At 44.7% G+C, this 23,526-nt stretch overlaps 1 protein-coding gene across 7 annotated transcripts in view; it reads right to left on the bottom strand.

Moving 5' to 3' along the window:
* cfap65 (cilia and flagella associated protein 65) overlaps nucleotides 1-23,526 on the bottom strand; it is a 473,759-nt gene that overhangs the window by 403,009 nt on the left and 47,224 nt on the right. For all 7 annotated transcript variants that reach the window (XM_068034809.1, XM_068034810.1, XM_068034811.1 and 4 more), the window contains exons 11-14: nucleotides 19,838-20,197; nucleotides 19,031-19,168; nucleotides 13,608-13,853; nucleotides 3,959-4,183 (exon numbers count right to left, since the gene is read on the bottom strand). In XM_068034809.1, the coding sequence (XP_067890910.1) occupies nucleotides 3,959-4,183; nucleotides 13,608-13,853; nucleotides 19,031-19,168; nucleotides 19,838-20,197 (969 nt within the window). The remainder of the gene's footprint in view (nucleotides 1-3,958; nucleotides 4,184-13,607; nucleotides 13,854-19,030; nucleotides 19,169-19,837; nucleotides 20,198-23,526) is intronic.

Genomic DNA, 23,526 nt, shown 5'->3' with positions numbered 1-23,526 from the left:
AATAAATGCTGGTTTTTCCACTGATTCCCACATCCCACGAATGAATGTTAAGAAAACTGTATGTACATCGTGGCGGATACAGATTTGGTCCTCTTGTTTGAGGATTTATCCACCAACAGGGCTAATGTCAGCACATTCCAAACCTCCAGAGTTCAAACCAGCGAGTAAAGAATTGTAAAGACAAATAGTTTGCAATTGCTCGGGCTATGTGTTATGGATTGCCAAGGGGTCAGAGGCCAGATGTGGCCAATAGTTTGGCCACCCAGAGTCTAAGAGGATCAAAATGTTTCATAGACTCATAGAAAGTTTAAGGCACAGAAAGAGGCCACTCGGCCCATTGTGTCTGTGCTGGCCACAAAACGATCTACCCATTCTAATACCACCTTCCAGTATTTGGTCCGTAGCCCTGCAGATTACGGCACTTGAAGTGCATATCCAGACTCCTTTTGAATGAATTGAGGGGTTCTGCCTCAGCTACCCTTTCAGGGATAGTGGAGGGAACTTGGTGCTGGAGTCGGAGGAGGCAGGGAAGGTCCTAAATGAATACTTTGCTTCAGTATTCACTAGTGAGAGGGACCTGGTCATTTGTGAGGACAGCGTGGAACAGGCTGATATGCTCGAACAGGTTGAGGTTAAGAGGGAGGATGTGCTGGAAATTTTGAATGACATGAGGACAGATAAGTCCCAGGGGCCAGACGTGATATACCCAAGGATATTACGGGAAGCGAGGGAAGAGATTGCTGCGCCTTTGGCGATGATCTTTGCGTCTTCACTGTCCACTGGAGGAGTACCGGATGATTGGAGGGTGGCAAATGTTGTTCCCTTGTTCAAGAAAGGGAATAGGGATAACCCTGGGAATTATAAACCAGTCAGTCTTACGTCGGTAGTGGGCAAATTATTGGAGAGGATTCTGAGAGACAGGATTTATGATCATTTGGAAAAGCATGGTTTGATTAGAGACAGTCAGCATGGTTTTGTGAGGGGCAGGTCATGCCTCACAAGCCTTATTGAATTCTTTGAAGATGTGACAAAACACATTGATGAAGGAAGAGCAGTGGATGTGGCGTATATGGATTTTAGCAAGGCGTTTGATAAGGTTCCCCATGGTAGGCTCATTCAGAAAGTAAGGAGGCATGGGATTCAGGGAAAGTTGGCTGTCTGGATGCAAAACTGGCTGGCCCATAGAAGTCAGAGGGTGGTAGTAGATGGAAAGTATTCAGCATGGAGCTCGGTGACCAGTGGTGTTCCACAAGGCTCTGTTCTGGGACCTCTGCTCTTTGTGATTTTTATAAATGACTTGGATGAGGAAGTGGAAGGCTGGGTGACCCGTTGCTGGGTCAGCAAGGTTGCTGGAGTTGTGGATAGTGTGGAAGGCTGTTGTAGGTTGCAACGGGACTTTGACAGGATGCAGAGCTGGGCTGAGAAGTGGCAGATGGAGTTCAACCTGGAAAAGTGTGAAGTGATTCATTTTAGAAGGTCGAATATGAATGCGGAATACAGGCTTAAAGACAGGATTCTTGGTAGTGTGGAGGAACAGAGGGATCTTGGGGTCCATGTCCATAGATCACTCAAAGTTGCCACCCAAATTGATAGGGTTGTTAAGAAGGCGTATGGTGTGTTGGCTTTCATTAACAGGGGGATTGAGTCTAAGAGCCGCGAGGTTTTGCTGCAGCTCTATAAGGCCCTGGTCCGACCACACTTGGAATATTGTGTTCAGTTCTGGTCGCCTCATTATAGGAAGGATGTGGAAGCTTTAGAGAGGGTGCAGAGGAGATTTACCAGGATGCTGCCTGGACTGGAGAGCATGTCTTACGAAGAAAGATTGAGGGAGCTAGGGCTTTTCTCATTGGAGCGTAGAAGGATGAGAGGTGACTTGATAGAGGGGTACAAGATGATGAGAGGCATAGATAGAGTGGATAGTCAGAGACTTTTTCCCAGAGTGGAAAGGGCTATCACCAGGGGGCATAATTTTAAGGTGATTGGAGGAAGGTTTCAGGGAGATGTCAGAGGTAGGTTCTTTACACAGAGAGTGGTGGGTGCGTGGAATGCACTGCCAATGGTGGTAGTAGAAGCAGATACATTAGGGGCATTTAAGCGACTCTTGGATAGGTACATGAATGATAGTAGAATGAAGGGTAGGTAGTTTGGTTTGATCTTAGAGTAGGTTAAAGGTTCGGCACAACATTGTGGGCCGAAAGGCCTGTACTGTGCTGTACTGTTCTATGTTCTATGTATTACTCTAAATCTATGCCCCCTAATCACTGACCCCTCTGCTAAGGTAAATAGGCCCTTCAAAATTTTGTACATTTCAATCAGATCTTCTCTCAGCCTTCTCTGTTCCAAGGAGAACAACCAATCCAATCTTTCCCAGTCCTGGCAACATCCTCGTAAATCTCCTCTGTACCCTCTCTAGTGCAATTACTTCCTTTCTGTAATGAGGTGACCAGAACTGCACACAGTACTCAAGCTGTGGCCTAACCAATGAGTTATACAGTTCCAGCATAACCTCCCTGCTCTTATATTTTATACCTCGACTAATAAAGGAAAGGATTCCATATGCCTTCTTAACCACCTTATCGACCTCATGCATTTGTTTCCTGTCATGTTTCAGGATTTCTCGACCATCTTTCTACCTGCGAGTTTTACCTTAAGTGTTAAGATTTTAAAACAATTTGTATTCACACAAGTTTAGTTTAAAAAAAGCACCCAAATAAAAAAAAGGTGGTTAAAACATTAAAGGAAGTCGTTTTCCCCAAAGTCTAGTCAATAAGCAATAAATTAGCCTGTCTTAGCAATCAATAAACAAGTCATGCCCATTTTACTGGGAAATCCTATGATCCCTTCTAGTTATGAAAATAGGAAAGATTGCTATTTTGTATAATTACAGCATGGAGTGGTCTCATTTTGTGCTGCATCATTCTATGATTCGCAAAACTAAGTTGTACTGATTGCAATACATGAATCCAATTATAACCATTGCCCAACGAAATTAAGCAGCTTAATATTTCACATCTGGCTTCATCTTGCCCAGCATGTTATTGATCAACCTTCCACCATATGAAATAAGTACATGTACAAAAGACACAAGTATCCAGTTCAGATTACAAGAGGAGACTATAGTTATGCCCTTGGGCTTCACTAGCATAAAGCTGGCTGCTGAGTAGTACACATACTTAAACATAAGATGCTCAGACCATTTAGAACAGCAACTAGCAATGCTGTACCTGAGAAAATTTCTAAGGCAAGACTAAAAATTGCATAAAGACTTACAGAAAAAATTTGTAGGGCTGCAGGGAAAGAGAGGGTGAGTGGGACGAATTGGATAGCTCTACCAAAGAGCTGGCACAGGCCTCCTTCTGTGTTGTATCATTTTATAATCCTGATGGTGATATGCCGCTTTGGTGATACTAGTGGTAGGAAGGGGAGCAGTGTGTCTGGAGTGAATCCATCAGTTGCAATGGAGGCCACAACGTTGAAGCAGCCTGGAAGCAGATCCAGAGTTGTTTGATCCTTGGAACCATGGGTAGAATGTGTGAAGACCTCATGCATTTGTCTAAGTTTCTCCTTTGCCCCAGTATATCTTGGCAGTGGGACATATGGGGTGGGAGGAGGGGTGATCTAAAGGGCACCTTGCCCATATGGCTATTCTAGCTGTGGCAGCCTGGGTTTTGGTAGGCTATTCAGTTATAGTGGCCACCATAGGCAAGTCAGATCCAGTTCTCATCTGACATCCACATTCCAGGGAGAGTCAACGGAGAGCAGAAAACCTGGCGTGTTTTCTCCCTATTGGAGCACCAATAACCACTACCCCAGCAAAAGGACAGCCAACTTAATGCAGGCTAGGGATAGATCATGGGATGCTCCAGGTTGTGTAGGTTAGTACTTCAGTACAAAGTGCATTTACCCACTCTGCTCCTTTTTTGTTCACTTAAACAGCAGAAATAGATCTGGAACTCACCAGTGATTCATTGGGCTGGATGATCCCAAAGGTTGGTTCGACAGACAGGACCCTGGAGTTAGTTGCTGATATCTTCCACTGAAAATACAGTGGCATCCTTGTCACGTTCTTAATGAGATAGGATCGTTCTGATAATGTGCCTACACATGTCGGCTTAAAGTACAGATACCCATTTCCATCCAGAGTAATTAGCGGCTTTTCTACGGTGGAATACAACCTAATCTCCTAAAAAGCCAAGAAAAAGAGTTGGGTAAGTAACAGTTCCACTCTATGCCAAACCAAGGTCCTTTTTAACTGTAGCCACAAGTGTCAGCTGAGCCCAGTCGTAGCATTTTAGCCTCTGCACCAAAAGATTGTGCACTCAAACCCTACTCCAGAGACTTGAGCACATGATCTAGGCTGACATTTCATGCTATGCTGCAGGAATGCTTCATTGTCAGCAGTGCCTTTGCCTTTTGGATGCTATAAAAACAAGGGAAGGCAATGTTCCATTAGCCTTTTATAGTGCAAGAAATGCTTGTGGTAGAACAAGTCATGCAATGTCCTGGAGCTCCCGAGGTGTGATAGAATTTGCTCCATCTGCACTCTGTGGTGGGATCAACAACTTGCACGTGTGGTTTTCCTGGTGTTTTGGAATGGAATCATATTTGTAAGTTGCACAGCAGACATCAAAGCTTGCACATTTCTTCCAATAATAACAAAAATGGGGAGAGATGTAAAACGGGCCACTGATTCACTATCACCTATTTTACACTATGGCATAAAATCAAAATTACCCCTCAGGCGTATTTTCTACATTATCTTGGCTAACACTGCAGTGCATTCCTGAGGAGTGCTGCACTGTCAGAGGCAAAATCTTTCAGATGAGACATTAAACCACCCCTCCACTGTCTCTGATTTGTCATGCTGCTTGTCCAAAATACAGTTTTACTTGAACAGAAATTTATTCCAACTAATTATTGGGAATCCCAAAGCCATTCTTTCTGGTCCCTGGCACAAACTTAGTTCTCTTGCCATCCACTCCATCCTTCTGGGTAAAATACTGTGGATGCTGGAAATCTAAAATATAAACAGAAAATGTTGGAAAAATTCAGTAGGTCAGGCTGCAGTAGGTACCATCTAAAAGGTGCATTGCAGCAGCTCACCAAGGCTCCTCTGGCAGCACCTTCCAAACCCACAACCTCTACCGCCTAGAAGAACAATGGAAACAGACACATGGGACCACCACCACCTTCCCCTCCCCATCCTGACTCAGAAATATATAGTCAGTCCTTCAATGTTGCTGGGTCAAAATTCTGGAACTCCCTCCCTAACTGTAGGTGTACCTACAACACACAGATTGCAGCAGTTCAAGAAGGCGACTCACCACCACTTTCTCAAGGGCAATTAGGAATGGGCAGTAAATGCTGGCCTTGCCAGCGACTCTCTCACCCCATGAATGAATTTTTAAAAAATCTGTGGAGAGGGAAACAGTTAACATTTTAGATTTGGGACCCTTCATCAGAACAGGAAAATATCATCTCTTTTGTCATTTAATCGCTCCTGCCCTCCATCCTATCTCAAACCTTCCCTTTTGTTCTTTCCTCCACTCCTCACCTTTCCCTGCCTGAAAGGACTAAAGGGAAGGTTCTGTCATCAAGTGGAAGGCAGCAGTGATTCAATGACGAAAGGGATGATGAATATAAATGCCAGTTCCTTCCTCTTTAACAGCAGGTTTCATTGTTTGCAGCAAATCTGGGTTGGACATTTCCTCATGACTGCTTATAATGCTTCACCATAGCTTCACTGGAAGTGTGGCAAGCACCCTGTTTACCTTTTTTTTAGTGGTTATTGATCATTGAAGAATTCTGGGAGAATGAAGCCACCTTATCAGTTCCTCCTCTTTTAGTGACATCCACACACAGGAATTTCTGGCAGAATTTGGACGACCGTAAAAAAGGGGCAGAAAACCAGAATGACTAGTTCCATCTAAACCTACTCAGCTCCCACTATCACCCACGCACCCGCCCCCCACCCCCCCCCCCCCCACCCTTCCTGGAATAAACCAAGACACTTCTTTTCATTATACATCTTTCTTCCCCCACACCAACCCCCATCACAAATGGAGCTTTCTCCATCCACTGTAGCCCTAGGGTGGATTTTTGACTTGATATCTGAACATAAAACGGATTGCTCACCCATTATCAAAACTGCCCGGTTTCCAATGGAAATTGATAATTCGGCACTCTCCGCAACAATGGCTGATCTACAATGTCAGATTCTCGGGGAATCAAGGGATATGGTGGGCAGGAAAGTGGAGTTGAAGCCTAATATCAGCCATGATCATATTGAATGGCAGAGCAGGCTGGTTGGGTCATATGATCTACTCCTGCTCCTATTCTTGTATTCTTGTTTTTACCCCTAGATGGTAAGTTGAATATCTACACCCCATCTGTTCGCAGTCTCTCTCTTGTTCCCCTTCTCTCTACTGCTATTTTTCCAATCCCAACCCTACTCAAACTCCTTTCTCTCTCCGCAACCATGATCCATCCTAATTTCTTTCTCCCCCATCCACATACTGGCTCAACAAAAACAGAAAAGTATAAAAACATAAGAAAGCCCAGAATGAGAAGAGGCCATTTGGGCTGTCAACCCCACTTCTTCCACAGGCCACCTATCTTGTCATGAACTCACTTAATCTCCCGAGAGACAGTTCTGCAAAAATACTCCGTTGGTCTATAAACATAACCAAGCAATATCTGAAAAAGTTAATCTGTCCTCATACCTCCACTATTCAAACCTGACCTGATGTCCTGCACAAGCAACTATTGTCAGCAGAGAGGACTACTGTGCTTTTGCAATCTCCCTTATCTACTGTCTCGTACCTCCATCATGCTGGAAGGCATCTAGGTAATATGTAGCCCAACAACCGTTTACCCAAGTGTGCTCTTGACCGATGGTTTAAATGAATAAACGGTAGTTCTCCCAAAACTCTCAAACTGAAATAATCTGTCACTTGGCATGCCTGTTCAATATTTTATATACACACTACTTTATATGTGCTATACAAATACAAGCACTTTTTTAATAACATGAGAAATAGGAGCAGGAGTAGGCCATATGGTCCCTTAGGCCTGCTCTGCCATTCAATAAGATCATGGCTGATCTTCCACCTCAACTCTATTGTCATGACCGAGCCCAATCCCTCAAGTCCCTTAATGTCCAAAACTCCATCAGCCTCTGTCTTGAATGTACTCTACAGCTCTCTGGGGTAGAGAATTCCAAAGATTCGCAACCCATTGAGTGAAGAAATTTCTCATCTTAGTCCTAAATGACTGACCCCTTAGTCTGCTACAATGATCCCTTAGTTCTGGACTTTCCAGCCAGGTGAAAACAGCCTCTCAGCCTCTACCCTGTCAGGCCCTCAAAGAATTTTACACATTTCAATGAGATCACCTCTCATTTTCTGAAACTCCAGAAAATATAGGCCCATTCTACTCAATCTCACCTCACAACTCTCTCAAACATATGAAGCAGCAACAGCCAAGTTCGTGGCACCACGGAAGTCTCTGCTGCACAGCATGGGAGGAAAAGGGGTGGAAGAGCTAGAGTGATAGGGCATTCTATCGTAAGGGGTGCAGATTGGCATATCTGTGGCTGCAAACGAGACTCCAGGATGGGATGTTGCCTCCCTGGTGCGAGGGTCAAGGATGTCTCGGAGCGGCTGCAGGACATTCTGAAAGGGGAAGGTGAGCAGCCAGAGGTCGTGGTCCATATTGGTACGAACGACATAGGCAGGAAGAGAGATGAGCTCCTGCAAAGTGAATATAGGGAGTTGGCAGAAGGTTAAAAAGCAGGACCTCGGGTTGTAATCTCAGGATTACTCCCTGTGCCACGTGTTAGTGAGGGTAGGAATAGGAGGATAAGGCAAATGAATGCGTGGCTGAAGAGCTGGTGTAGGTGGGAGGGCTTCAGGTATTTGGATCATTGGGATCGCTTCTGGTGCAGACGTGACCTGTACAAGAGGGACGGGTCGCACCTGAACTGGAAGGGGACCAAATCCTTGCGGGGAGGTTTGCGAGCACTACTCGGGAGGGTTTAAACTAGTCTGGCAGGGGGGTGGGACCCAAAGTAGTAGTCTCTCAGATGAGATAGTTGAGGCAAATGTAGACGTTAAAGCAAGCAGGTCCACTAGGCAGGCCGGGCAGGGGCAGGACAGGGAGCGTGGAAGGTCTGGTAGGCTAAACTGCATTCACTTTAATACAAGAAGTCTTACAGGTAAGGCAGATGAACTCAGAGCATGGATCTGTACATGGGATTGTGATATAGCTATTATGGAAACGTGGTTGAGGGATGGGCAGGACTGGCAGCTCAATGTTCCGGGGTACCAATGCTTCCGGTGTGACAGAGGTGGAGATAAGAGAGGAGGGGGAGTTGCACAATTGATTAGGGAGGACATCATGCAATACTCAGAGAGGATATTCCGGGGGGAACGTCCAGCAAGGCCGTATGGATAGAACTTAGAAATAAGAAAGGGGTGATCACTTTGATGGGATTATACTATAGGCCCCCCAATAGTCAGAGGGAAGTGGAGGAGCATATATGTAGGGAAATCACAGATAGGTGTAGGAATTATAGGGTTGTAATAGTAGGTGATTTTAACTTCCCTAATATTGACTGGGACTGCCTTAGTGCTAAATGACTGGGACTGCCAGTGCTAAATTGACTGGGACTGCCTTAGTGATAAATGTGTCCAGGATAGTTTTCTGAAGCAGTATGTGGATGGCCCTCCGAGAGAAGGGGCTACACTCGACCTCCTCATAGGAAATGAGGATGGGCAGGTGGTTGATGTGTCAGTGGGGGAGCACTTTGGGACCAGTGACAATAACTCTATTGGCTTCAAGATAGTTATGGAAAAGGATAGGACTGGTCCTCAGGTTGAAGTCCTAAATTGGGGGAAGGTTAATTTCAATGGCATCAGACAGGAACTCTCAAAAGTTGAATGGGAGAGGCTGTTTACAGGTAAAGGACATCTGCCAAGTGGGTGGCTTTTAAAAGTGAGATAGGAAGAGTTCAGGGCCTGCATGTTCCTGTTAGTTGGAAGGGCAAGGTTGGCCAGTTTAGGGAACCTTGATTGACGAGGGATATTGAGGGTCTGGTCAGGACAAAGGAGGAGGCATATGTCAGGTATAGGCAGTTGGGATCAAGTGACTCCCTCGAGGCGTATAGGGGATGTAGGAGTACACTTAAGAAGGAAATTAGGAGGGCGAAAAGGGGACATGAGATTTCCCTGGCAGATAAGATAAAGGAGAACAAAAGAACAAAGAACAATGATAATTACAGCACAGGAACAGGCCCTTCGGCCCTCCAAGCCTGCGCCGATCCAGATCCTCTCTCTAAACATGTCGCCTATTTTCTAAGCTTCTGTATCTCTTTTCTTCCTGCCCATTCATGTATCTGTCTAGATACATCTTAAAAGACTCCATCGTGCCCGCATCTACCACCTCCGCTGGCAATGCGTTCCAGGTGCCCACCACCCTCTGCGTAAAGAACTTTCCACGCATATCCCCCCTAAACTTTTCCCCTTTCACTTTGAACTCGTGTCCTCTAGTAATTGAAACCCCCACTCTGGGAAAAAGCTTCTTGCTATCCACCCTGTCTATACCTCTCATGATTTTGTACACCTCAATCAGGTCCCCCCTCAACCTCCGTCTTTCTAATGAAAAATAATCCTAATCTACTCAACCTCTCTTCATAGCTAGCGCCCTCCATACCAGGCAACATCCTGGTGAACCTCCTCTGCACCCTCTCCAAAGCATCCACATCCTTTTGATAATGTGGCGACCAGAACTGTACGCAGTATTCCAAATGTGGCCGAACCAAAGTCCTATACAACTGTAACATGACCTGCCAACTCTTGTACTCAATGCCCCGGCCGATGAAGGAAAGCATGCCGTATGCCTTCTTGACCACTCTATTTACCTGCGTTGCCACCTTCAGGGAACAGTGGACCTGAACACCCAAATCTCTCTGGACATCAATTTTCCCCAGGACTTTTCCATTTACTGTATAGTTCACTCTTGAATTGGATCTTCCAAAATGCATCACCTCGCATTTGCCCTGATTGAACTCCATCTGCCATTTCTCTGCCCAACTCTCCAATCTATCTATATTCTGCTGTATTCTCTGACAGTCCCCTTCACTATCTGCTACTCCACCAATCTTAGTGTCGTCTGCAAATTTGCTAATCAGTCCACCTATACTTTCCTCCAAATCATTAATGTATATCACAAACAACAGTGGTCCCAGCACGGATCCCTGTGGAACACCACTGGTCACACGTCTCCATTTTGAGAAACTCCCTTCTACTGCTACTCTCTGTCTCCTGTTGCCCAGCCAGTTCTTTATCCATCTAGCTAGTACACCTTGGACCCCAAGCGCCTTCACTTTCTCCATCAGCATGCCATGGGGAACCTTATCAAACGCCTTACTGAAGTCCATGTATATGACATCGACAGCCCTTCCGTCATCAATCAACTTTGTCACTTCCTCAAAGAATTCTATTAAGTTGGTGAGACATGACCTTCCCTGCACAAAACCATGTTGCCTATCACTGATGAGCCCATTTTCTTCCAGATGGGAATAGATCCTATCCCTCAGTATCTTCTCCAGCAGCTTCCCTACCACTGACGTCAGGCTCACCGGTCTATAATTACCTGGATTATCCCTGCTACCCTTCTTAAACAAGGGGACAACATTAGCAATTCTCCAGTCCTCCGGGACCTCACCCGTGTTTAAGGATGCTGCAAAGATATCTGTTAATGCCCCAGCTATTTCCTCTCTCGCTTCCCTCAGTAACCTGGGATAGATCCCATCCGGACCTGGGGACTTGTCCACCTTAATGCCCTTTAGAATACCCAACACTTCCTCCCTCCTTATGCCGACTTGACCTAGAGTAATCAAACATCTGTTCCTAACCTCAACATCCGTCATGTCCCTCTCCTCGGTGAATACCGATGCAAAGTACTCGTTTAGAATCTCACCCATTTTCTCTGAGTCCAAGCATAACATTCCTCCTTTGTCCTTTAGTGGGCCAATCCTTTCTCTAGATACCCTCTTTCTCCTTATATATGAATAAAAGGCTTTGGGATTTTCCTTAACCCTGTTTGCTAAAGATATTTCATGACCCCTTTTAGCCCTCTTAATTCCTCGTTTCAGATTGGTCCTACATTCCCGATATTCTTTCAAAGCTTCGTCTTTCATCAGCCGCCTAGACCTTATGTATGCTTCCTTTTTCCTCTTAGCTAGTCTCACAATTTCACCTGTCATCCATGGTTCCCTAAATCCTAAAAGATTTGATAAGTATATTAAGAGTAAAAGGGTAGCTAGGGAGAGGGTAGGTCCCCTTAAGGATCAGTGTGGTAATCTAGGTGTGCAGCCACGGGAAATGGGCGAGGTCTTAAATGAATACTTCTCGTCTGTATTTACCGTGTAGAAGGTCATGGAAGCTAGCGAGTTCAAGGGAGGGAACACCGATATCCTGGAGCATATCAACATTACAAAGGAGGTGGTGGTGGAGGTTTTGAAGCGCACTAAGGTGGATAAATCCCCAAGGCCTGACCAGGTGTATCCTAGGATGCTATGGGAAGCAAGGGAGGAGATTGCTGGGGCCCTGGCAGAGATCTTTGTATCATCGTTAGCCACGGGTGAGATACCAGAAGACTAGAGGACAGCTAATGTTGTGCCTTTATTTAAGAAAGGCAGCAGGGATAAGCCAGGGAACTATACAGGCTGGTGAGCCTTACATCAGTGGTGGGAAAGTTATTGGAAGGGATTCTGAGAGACAGGATTTATATGCATTTGGAAAGGCAAGGTCTGATTAGGGATAGTTAGCATGGCTTTGTGCGAGGCAAATCATGTCTCACGAATTTGATTGAGTTTTTTGAGGAGGTAGCCAAGAGGATTGACGACGGCAGGGCGATGGACGTTGTCTACATGGACTTTAGCAAGGCCTTTGATAAGGTCTTGCATGGTAGGCTGGTCCAGAAGGTTCGAACGCATGGGATCCAGGGTGAGCTAGCCAATTGGATACAAAATTGGCTTGGTAATAGGAGGTAGTGGAGAGTTGTTTTTCAGATTGGAGGCTGTGACCAGTGGTGTGCCGCAGGGATCGGTGCTGGGCCCTCTGTTGTTTGTCATATATATTAATGACTTGGATGTGAATGTAGGGGGCATGATTAGTAAGTTTGCAGATGACACCAAAATTGATGGTATAGTGGACAGTGAAGAAGGTTGTCTAAGGTTACAACAGGATACAGATAAACTGGGAAAGTGGGCAAGGGATTGGCAAATGGAATTTAATGCAGACAAGTGCGAAGTGATGCATTTTGGGAAGTTAAACCAGGGCAGGACATATACAGTGAATGGCAGGGCCCTGGGGAGTGCTGTTGTGCAGAGAGACCTTGGGGTGCAAGTACATAGTTCCCTGAAAATGGCAACACAGGTAGACAGGGTGGTGAAGGCGGCATAAGGCATGCTTGCCTTCATCGGCCGAGGCATTGAGTACAAGAATTAGCACGTCATGTTACAGTTGTCCATAACGTTGGTTAGGCCACATTTGGAATACTGTGTGCAGGTCTGGTCGCCGCACTACAGAAAAGATGTGATTAAGCTAGAGAGGGTGCAGAAAAGATTCACAAGGGTGTTGCCTGGTTTGGAGGGCTTGAGTTATAAAGAGAGATTGGATAAACTGGGTCTGTTTTCCCTGGAGCGAAGGAGGTTGAGAGGGGACACTATAGCGGTATATAAAATTATGAAAGGCATAGATAGGGTAGATAGCCAGAGTCTGTTTCCTATGGTAGGGGGTGACTAAAACTAGAGAGCATAGATTTAAGGTGAGAGGGAGGAGGTTTAAAGGGGATCAAAGTGGTAAATTTTTCACACAAAGAATAGTGGGTATCTGAAATGAGCTGCCAGAAGAGGTGGTGGAGGCAGGAACAGTAGCAACATTTATGAGGATCTGGACAGGTACTTGAATGAGCAAGGCATAGAGGGATATGAATGCAGGCAGGTGGGATTAGTATAGATAGGCATTATGGTTGGCATGGACTCGGTGGGCTGAAGGGCCTGTTTCTATGCTGTACAACTCTAGGACTCTATGACTCTATATGAATTAGGAGCAGGAGTAGGCCACTCAGCCCTTCGAGCCTGCTCTGCCATTCAATAAGTTCATGGCTGAACTGAATACTCTACATATCCACCTACCTCCGATAACCTTTCACCTCCTTGTTTATAAAGAATCTATCTGTCTCTGCCTTAGAACTATTCAAAGACTCTGCTTCCACTGCCTTTTGAGGAAGAGAATTCCAAAGACTCACCACCCTCAGAGAAAAAAATTCTCATCTCTGTCTTAAATGGGCTACCCCCTATTTTTAAACAGTGACCCCTATTTCTAGATTCTCCCACAAGGGGAAACATCCTTTCCACCTCCACCCTGTCAAAACCCCTCAGGATCTTATATGTTTCATTCAAGTCACTTCTTACTCTTCTAAATTCCAGCAATCATTTAGTGAAGATTCAGTGCACCCACTCTAAGGCAAGTATATCCTTCCTTTGGTAAGGAGACCAAAACTGTACACAGTACTCAAAATTTAATATTTCTTGTCAGTACCTGATTGTATTTTTCTGAGGCGTTCAAATGTAACAGCACTGTGTGTTTGGTAAGGCTCTCATTCTGGGGGGTTGCTCTCAACGTCAATATCTGATGGGCTTGTGGGAGTATGAAACCTACAGTTGGTTTTATTTTGATGGCGGATTCATGCTGTGTTTCCGCAGAAAAGGTGATGAGCGTGTTCCCTGTATTCTTGAGCAGCAGGGTCCTGTACGTCGTTCCTTTCTCATTCACTGCCGGCAACACCTGCAAGAAGCAAACAGAAGTGGATGAAGAATCACAAACACATTATAAAATGCAGCATTAAAGTAGCTAGGCAATAGTACTTATGTGGCAACTTTCACAATTGAAATGTCCCAAGTCAGGGTACAGTAGCATAGTGCCTATGGTACTGGACTAGCAATCCTGAGGCTTGGAATAATAATCCAGAGAACATGCATTCAAATGCCAATATGGGCAGTTTGAGAATTCACATTCACTAGAAGTGACCATGAAGCTGTCAAATTATCATATAAAGCCAAATAGTTCATTAACATTCATTTTTAGGTAAGGAAACCTGCCACCCTTGCCCAGTCTGGCCTATATGAGACTCCAGTCCCACACCAATGTGGTTGATTCTGAAGTGGCCTGGCGAATCACCCAGTTACATCAAACTGCTCCCAGCGTTTCAAAAGGGTGGACCACAACCGCCTTTTTGAGGGCAACTCGGGATGGGCAATATCTGGCGGCCTTGCCAGCAACGACCATATCCCAAAAATGAAGAGTTGCTTCCAGGGTGGCCAATGAAAAACAAGCAAGAAGTAATAGAAGTATTGGGGAGTAAAGACATAGTCAATACAGGTACGTTCGGAGAGGCCTTTTGAAGGAAGGGGGAGAGGTACTATAGCAAAAGGATCCAGGGAGAAACTTTCAGAGTCCGGGAATGTGATAAGCTTCAAGCACAGGATTAGGTTAGATTTCATACGAACATATGAACATACAAGTTAGAGCAGAAGTCATTCGGCCCCTCAAGCCTGCTCTGTCACTTGACTGATCTGATTGTGGTCTCAACTCTACTTTCCTGTCTACTCCCTATACTCTTTGACTCCCTCATCAATCAAGAATCTATCTAACTCAGCCTTAAAAATATTCAATGACCCTGCCTCCACTGCTCTCTCAGAGAAAAAGTTTCTCCTTACCTCCGCCTTAAATGGGAGACCCTTAATTTTTAAACTGTGTCCCCTAGTTCTAGATATCCACCCTGTCAATTCAGGAGGCCTTTTTCTTTATACTTGGAACAAGTTACTAGATTTTTTTTACTCTTTCATGGGATAAGGGCTTTGCTGGCTAGGCCAGCATTTATTTCCCATCCCTAATTGCCTTTGAGAAAGTGGTGGTAAGCTGCCTTCCTGAATCGCTGCAGTTCATGTGGTGTAGGTACACCCACAGTGCTTTTAGGAAGGGAGTTCCAGTGCCATGTTTCAAGCCTTTTCTTAGACTTCTCAGCTGTTTGATACAACTGAGTGGCTTTCCAGACTATTTCAGAGGGCATCTTAAGAGTCAACCACATTGCTGTCACATGTAGACCAGACCAGGTGGGTTTCTACAACAATCAACAATGGTTTCATTCTCACCATTAATTCCAGATTTATTAATTGAATTAAAATTTTACCATCTGCCATGGTGGGATTCAAACCCATGTCCCAGAGCATTGGCCTGGGCCTCTGGATTAATAGTGGATGACATTACCACTCCGCACTGCCTCCCCCCATGCAGTGAGTGTGGAAAAGCTGCAACAGTTCATAAAGGAATGGGACAGGTTCCTTGCAGTGGTTAATATCAGTGTATGGTAGGTAGGTCAGATGTTGGGTATGATCTCTTGGAACACGATTTCATTTCTTTCCTTCAGGAATTTGGAGAAGTATTTCCCAGATGTTTTTTCCCCCTAATTACACCTAAGATTTTTAAAAATCTGTTTTTTCACTCCACCCAAGAGATTACATGACTATAAATGGGAGGGTAGCTTGGCAGCAACTAAACATCCTGACTGGAGCAAGGTTGATGGGCCAATGGTCACAAGGCTCACAAGATTGATTGCAGGATGACAGGGGTGTTCTATGAGGAGAGATCGAAAAGAAAAATGAGATAATCTCATTTAAATGTATAAAATTCTTCAAAGGCTTGACCTGTTAGATGCTGAGTGACTGTTTTTCCTGGTTGAAGCGTTTAGAACTGGGCTCATAGTCTCAGGATAAGTGTTAGGTCATTTAGGACTGAGTTGAGAAATTTCTTCACTCAGAGGGCTGTGAATCATTTGAATTCTCCACTCCAGAGAGCTGTGGATGCTCAGTTGTTGAGTAACTTCAAGACTGAGATCGATAGATATTTGGACACAAAGGGAATCAAGGGATATGGAGATAGGGCAGGAAGGCGGAGTTGAGGTAGGTGATTAGCCATAATCTTATTGAATGGCGGAGCTGATTCAAGGGCCGTATGGTCTACTCCTATTCCTACTTCTAATGTCCCTAATGCTGTTGTGAAAAGCGCTACATAAATGCAAATTCTTTCTTTACCAGGGTTGTGCAACCTGATTGAAGTCTTTGATTGCCTGAAACCAATTGCTTTTTTCCAGCTCTTTTTGCAGTTATTAGCAAAAAGGTTTTAACCACTAAGCAAAAGAAAGCATCACGCCCTTCCTTCCCCGTTATGGATGTTATCACCAATTAAAATGGTAGTGCCAGACACTGAATCCTGACTTTATTAAACAAAAGCACCCAAAATTCTACAGCCGGGGAAAACTGAACAATGACGGACAGGAAAAGACCCTCTGGTCCATCCAGCCCATCCCACCCAGTTGTGATACTTTAATGCATGATAACATAGACATTTCCCACAGCCCACCCAAAACCATGTGATAAATTTGGGGGAAAATCCAAGGCCAATTTGGGGGGAAAAGCTGTCTGAACCTGTTCAAAACTGGTCCTGGAGATCACTTTGGCCCCCTGACAGCAACTTTTTGTCGGTGATCTCGAATCCAGACAGAAACAGGTTCAGCTCCTGTTTGAAGGAACTCATTGAATCAGCAGCAGTCTGTTCCACAGGCCCATTATGCACTGAGAAAAGAACCACCTCCTGACATCTAAACTAGTTCTGGCCTCGTGCAACTTTAACCTAGCTTATTTAGTTAGCGCAAACTGTATACTCGAACACAATCTATTACCTTCATTATTTTACAAACTACGATCAAGTCATCCCTAAGTCTATGCTCCTGTAAGGGAGTTTGGTAATGTGGCATAATCCTGGTGGGGACCAGATGGATGAAGGGCTGCAGATCAATCAGGCTTCCGCCCCGCTTTACTTTTGAAGAATGCATGGATGCTTCATACATAGGGCTGTTAAGAAGGCATATGGTGTGTTAGCTTTTATTAGTAGGGGGATCGAGTTTCGGAGCCACGAGGTCATGCTGCAGCTGTACAAAACTCTGGTGCGGCCGCACCTGGAGTATTGCATGCAGTTCTGGTCACCGCATTATAGGAAGGATGTGGAAGCTTTGGAAAGGGTGCAGAGGAGATTTACTAGGATGTTGCCTGGTATGGAGGGAAGGTCTTACGAGGAAAGGCTGAGGGACTTGAGGTTGTTTTCGTTAGAGAGGAGGAGGAGGAGAGGTGACTTAATAGAGACATATAAGATAATCAGAGGGTTAGATAGGGTGGATAGTGAGAGTCTTTTTCCTCGGATGGTGATGGCAAACACGAGGAGACATAGCTTTAAGTTGAGGGGTGATAGATATAGGACAGATGAGAGGTAGTTTCTTTACTCAGAGAGTAGTAGGGGTGTGGAACGCCCTGCCTGCAACAGTAGTAGACTCGCCAACTTTAAGGGCATTTAAGTGGTCATTGGATAGACATATGGATGAAAATGGAATAGCGTAGGTCAGATGGTTTCACAGGTCGGCGCAACATCGAGGGCCGAAGGGCCTGTACTGCGCTGTAATGTTCTATGTTCTATGTACATCCGCTCTCTTTATGTCCTGTGCTGACTGGCATTGTGGCTGACAATTTTCCTGAGCTACCTGGCAATTACTCCCACTTCTCCCCTGATTATGTGGAACTTCAACCTGCTGAGAGCAGGCAAAAGTTTAGTTTTGTGCTTCTTGAAGCTCCAAAATAAAGAGATTAATCACCTGAAGCCTGATGTCCAGGCAGTTCCTATGTTAATACATGATGGAAACATGTTATTCTTTGGACCATTAAATCTAGGTTCAATCAGGGCCTTGGGTGCCCCCGCTGGAAGGGCAGGGTTAACATCGAGTCATAGAAACTTACAGCAAAGGAGATTGTTCTGACCATCATGCCTGTGCCAGTTCTTTGAATTAGTCTCCACAGCCCAGCAAGTTTTTCCTTTCAAGTACATATCCAAATCCCCCTCGAAAGGTACTACTAAGTCCGCTGCCACCACCATTTTTGGCAGTGCATTCCAGATCATAGCAATTGCTGTGTTAAAAAAATTCTCATCTAACTCAGGTTGTTTTGTCAATTATCTTAAAATTATGTCCTCTGGTTACCAACCCTCCTGCCAATGGAAACAATTTCCCTTATTTACCCTACAGAAGCCCTTCATAATTTTGAACACCTCCGTTAAATCTCCGTGTAACCTTCTCTGATCTAAGGAGAACAATCCAAATTGCATTTAAGGGGAAGTTAGATAACTACGAGAGGGAGATGAAGTAGGCGCGAATAGGATTAGATGAAGTAGGGTGTTAGAATGCTCATGTTTAACATAAAGACCAGCATAGACTCATTGGGCCAAATGGCCTGCTTCTGTGCTGTAAAATTCTATAGAATTCTATGTAATCCTAGCTTTTTTTGGCCACTGGCTAATTGCAGCGGTGGCGAGATGAGGCCCTTGCTTGGGCATTAATTGCCCACTTAAGGGCCTCAATTGGCAGTAGTGCAGGAAGGCTGTTCACAGCCCTTCCCACTGCGGACTTAATTTCAGCGGAGGCGGTTAGGTGGCAGGGCTCTGCACTCCCCACCTCCAAATGTGCTGCAGAGGAGAGCATAAAGTTTCCCCCATAGTTTAGATTGGCACACAAATTTGTGTGTTCTCTCACTAAAGCAGCTAAGAAAATATATCTTTCAATCCTGGGTTCCCTTTGTTTTTGGAGGATTGCATCTCCTCACACCTCCCCTGAAAGCCCAATTTGCGATCGGGTATAATTCCACAGGAGTAACCGCTCCTTTTGAAAGGCCGGTATCCGACCCAGAGCACTACCCAGTCCCAATTCTCTCTCTGCGCGCTCTCCCCATCAACTCTCCCTACACTACACACTTCCACCCTCTAGTCTTCTCTGTTTAAAATGAACGGGAAGTTCAATTTACTGCTCCACTGACACTTAGACCACACTGAAGAAAAACATGGAGATCCATTATATTTTTACTCACTACTTCAGGGGAGTTGAGGACATTCTTGGGAATGGAATGCTCATGCCCTGGCTGGAATGTGTTCGCTTGCACGCTTACTGTGAGGAACCACGGTGGGCAGAATGTGCTGTCGTCTACTAAACGGTAATCACGCAAGACCTGCAAACAAGACAACAATTCAGAGATTTAAAAACCCAATCTGCTCAGCACATGGCCAGTCATTTCCACTGCTGTTTGTGGAACTCTGCTGCATTCAACATATTAACAACAAAACATACAATTCCAAAAAAAAGCACATGGGATGTCTTGAGGACATGTTATGAATGTTAAGTACTTCAATTTTACGCTCAATAATCTTCCAGCGTTCAGCATCATGGCCATTCCCATAAGAAAACCTCAGGACATCTCAAAACATCTGACAGCCAATTAGTTATTTTTTGAAGTTTAGTCACTGTTGCAATGTAGGAAATGTGGCAGCCAATTTGGCACAGCAAGCTCCCACAAACAGCAACTAAATAATGACCAGGTAGCGATATTGGTCAAGGGAGAAATATTGGCAGGGCACTGGGAATAACTCCTCTATTCTTCTTCAAAATAAGGCCATGGGAACTTTTACGTCCACCAGAGGACAATTGGGATGTCTCATTTGAAAGACGGCATCTCTGACAGTGCAGCACTCCCTCAATACTGCCCTGAAGTGTCAGGCTAGAATTTTGTGTTCAAGTCGTGGGAATGCGACTTGAACCCATGATCCTCTGACTCTGAGGCAAGAGTCTGAGCTACAACTGACACCTTACACCGCAGGGGATGATCCCTGCATCTACTGACCTTATAATAAGTAAAGCATTCCAGTTCAGCCGCATATAGCACATTGAGTTTATCAGGAACAAAGTGGATGTGGAAAGCCATAGTCTTCAAGGGGGGAATGTCGATGGTCTGAGGTGTCACAGTGAAGATGCTGCCCGGCGGGGAAATCCAGAGGACTGTGACCTTGCCTTTCGTGTGGTTCATCATACTGAAGGGCAGAGGCGTAATCTGAGCAAGCTCCAGGCACTTCCCAAAATTCAGTTCCCTCTTGCTGACTGAGATGTGAGGTGGAAACATAGTAAAATCGCTGTGGATGCCATCGTCAAAATACTCAATGACCGAAGGGATATTGGGAACCAATAATGGAACATTCGGATAGTCCTGTGAAGGAAGCATGAGGTTAAAACACAGAATAACAGAATAGCATAAAGGCACTTTACCTGAATGCTCGTAGCATTCGTAATAAGGTTGATGAGTTAACGGCACAAATTATCGCGAATGAATATGATTTGGTAGCCATTACGGAGACATGGTTACAGGTTGGTCACGACTGGGAGTTAAATATCCAGGGGTACCAGACTATTCGGAAGGACAGACAGGAAGGTAAGGGAGGTGGTGTAGCTCTGATATTCAAGGACGACTCAGGGCGGTGCTGAGAGATGATATAGGTTCTATGGAGAATGAGGTTGAATCCATTTGGGTGGAAATTAGAAACGCTAAGAAGAAAAAGTCATTGATAGGCGTAGTCTATAGGCCACCAAATAATAACATCACATTGGGGCGGGCAATAAACAAAGAAATAACTAATGCCTGTAAAAATGGTACGGCAATTATCATGGGGGATTTTAATCTACATATAGATTGGTCGAACCAGCTCAGTCAGGGTAGCCTTGAGGAGGAGTTCGTTGAGTGTATCCGTGATAGTTTTCTTGAACAGTATGTAATGGAACCGACGAGGGAGCAAGCTATCCTAGATCTAGTCCTGTGTAATGAGACAGGAATAATTAATGACCTCATAGTTAGGGATCCTCTTGGAAGGAGTGATCACAGTATGGTTGAATTTAGAATACAGATGGAGAGTGTGAAGATAAAATCCAATACCAGGGTCCTGCGCTTGAACAAGGGGGACTACAATAGAATGAGGGAGGACTTGGCTAAAGTAGACTGGAAACAAAGATTTTATGGTGGGACAGTTGACGAGCAGTGGAGGACTTTCAAAGCAATTTTTCAAAGTGCTCAGCAAAAGTATATTCCAGTGAAAAGGAAGGACTGGAAGAAAAGGGTAATCTGCCATGGGTGTCTAAGGAAATAAGGGAGACTATCAAATTGAAAGAGAAGGCATACAAAGTGGCCAAAAACAGCACGAAACTAGAAGATTGGGAAAACTTTAAAGGTCAACAGAGAGCCACAAAAAGGGCGAGAAAGAAAAGTAAGATAGAACATGAGAAAAAACTAGCACAGAATATAAAGACAGATAGCAAAAGTTTCTATAAATATATAAAACGAAAAAGAGTGGCTAAAGTAAACGTTGGTCCTTTAGAGGATCAGAAGGGGAATTTAGTTATGGGATATGATGAAATGGCCGAGGCATTGAACAGGTATTTTGTATCGGTCTTCACAGTGGAGGACATTAATAACATGCCAGTAATTGACAAAGAGACGAACATAGGTGAGGACCTGGAAACAATCATTATTACGGAAGAGGTAGTGTTGGGCAAGCTAATGGAGCTAAGGATTGATAAGTCTCCTGGCCCTGATGGAATGCATCCTAGGGTACTAAAAGAGATGGCGGGAGAGATAGCAGATGCACTGGCGATAATTTTCCAAAATTCACTGGACTCTGGGGTAGTCCCAGCAGATTGGAAAACAGCAGATGTGATGCCACTGTTTAAAAAGCGAGGTAGACAAAGGATGGGGAATTATAGACCGGTTTGCCTAACCTCTGTAGTGGGGAAGATGCTTGAGTCTATTATCAAGGAAGAAATAGCAGGGCATCTCGATAGAAATTGTCCCATTGGGCAGACGCAGCATGGGTTCATGAAGGGCAGGTCATGCTTGACAAATCTTTTGGAATTCTATGATGACATTACGAGCAAGGTGGACAATGGGGACCCAGTGGATGTGGTGTACCTAGATTTCCAAAAGGCCTTCGACAAGGTGCCGCACAAGAGGCTGCTGTATAAAATAAGGATGCATGGCGTTAGGGGTAAAGTATTAGCATGGATAGAGGATTGGTTGACTGACAGGAAGCACAGAGTGGGGATAAATGAGTGCTATTCTGGTTGGCAATCAGTCAATAGTGGTGTGCCTCAGGGATCGGTGTTGGGTCCGCAATTATTTACAATTTATATAGATGATTTGGAGTTGGGGACCACTCATAGGGTGTCAAAGTTTGCAGATGACACTAAGATGAGTGGCAGAGCAAAGTGTGCAGATGACTGTGAAACTTTGCAGAGGAACATAGATACATTGAGTGAGTGGGCAAACGACTGGCAGATGGAATACAATGTTAATAAATGTGAAGTCATTCATTTCGGTAGGAGTAACAGTAAAAAGGATTATTACTTGAATGGTAAAAAGTTGCAGCATGCTGCTATGCAGAAGGACCTGGGTGTCCTTGTGCATGAATCGCAGAAGGTTGATCTGCAGGTGCAGCAAGTAATTAGGAAGGCAAATGGAATTTTGTCCTTCATTGCTAAAGGGATTGAGTTTAAAAGCAGAGAGGTTATGTTGCAGCTGTATAAGATACTGGTGAGGCCGCACCTGGAGTACTGTGTGCAGTTTTGGTCTCCTTACTTGAGAAAGGATGTACTGGCACTGGAGAGGGTGCAGAGGAGGTTCACTAGGTTGATTCCGGAGTTGAGGGGGTTGGTTTATGAGGAGAGACTGAGTAGATTGGGATTATATTCATTGGAGTTCAGAAGAATGAGGGGGGATCTTATAGAAACATATAAAATCATGAAGGGAATAGATAAGATACAAGTGGAGAGTATGTTTCCACTGGCAGGTGACACTAGGACAAGAGGGCATAGCCTCAGGATTAGAGGGAGCAGATTTAGGACTGAATTAAGAAGGAACTTCTTCACCCAGAGGGTTGTTAATCTATGGAATTCCTTGCCCAGTGAAGTAGTTGACGCTTCTTCAGTAAACGTTTTTAAAGCAAAGGTAGATATCCTTTTGAATAATAAAGGAATTAAGGGATACGGTGAGAACGCGGGTAAGTGGATCTGAGTCCACGAAAAGATCAGCCATGATCTTATTGAATGGCGGAGCAGGCTCGAGGGGCCGGACGGCCTACTCCTGCTCCTACTTCTTATGATCTTATAAAAGTGAAAGTGTAAGGGTTTTCCGTTTGGACCGAAGAAAGATAGATCAACGTATTTTCTAAATGGAGAGAAGCTAGGAACTGTGGAGCAGCAAAGATATTTTGGGGCTCCAAATACAGAACTCGCTAAATGCTAGAGGACAGCAACGATAAAGTAAATAAATAGGCTAATGGAATATCAATCTCAATGGGGCTGGAATACAAAGGAAATGGAAGTAATAGTTGCTAGAAACCATCTCGAGTATTTTGTTCAGTTCTGGACAACTCACTACAAGGAGGATATACTGGCTTAGACGGAGAGCAGCACAGGTTCACCAGAACTATACCGAGGCTAAAAGGGTTAAATCATGAGGACAGGTTGCATAGACGAGGATTGTACTCCCTC

The sequence above is a fragment of the Heterodontus francisci genome, chromosome 7, assembly GCF_036365525.1.
Source record: "Heterodontus francisci isolate sHetFra1 chromosome 7, sHetFra1.hap1, whole genome shotgun sequence".
NCBI lineage: Eukaryota > Metazoa > Chordata > Chondrichthyes > Heterodontiformes > Heterodontidae > Heterodontus > Heterodontus francisci.
Note: the sequence above shows the minus strand (reverse complement) of the source record. Positions and strands in the feature narration are given on the sequence as shown.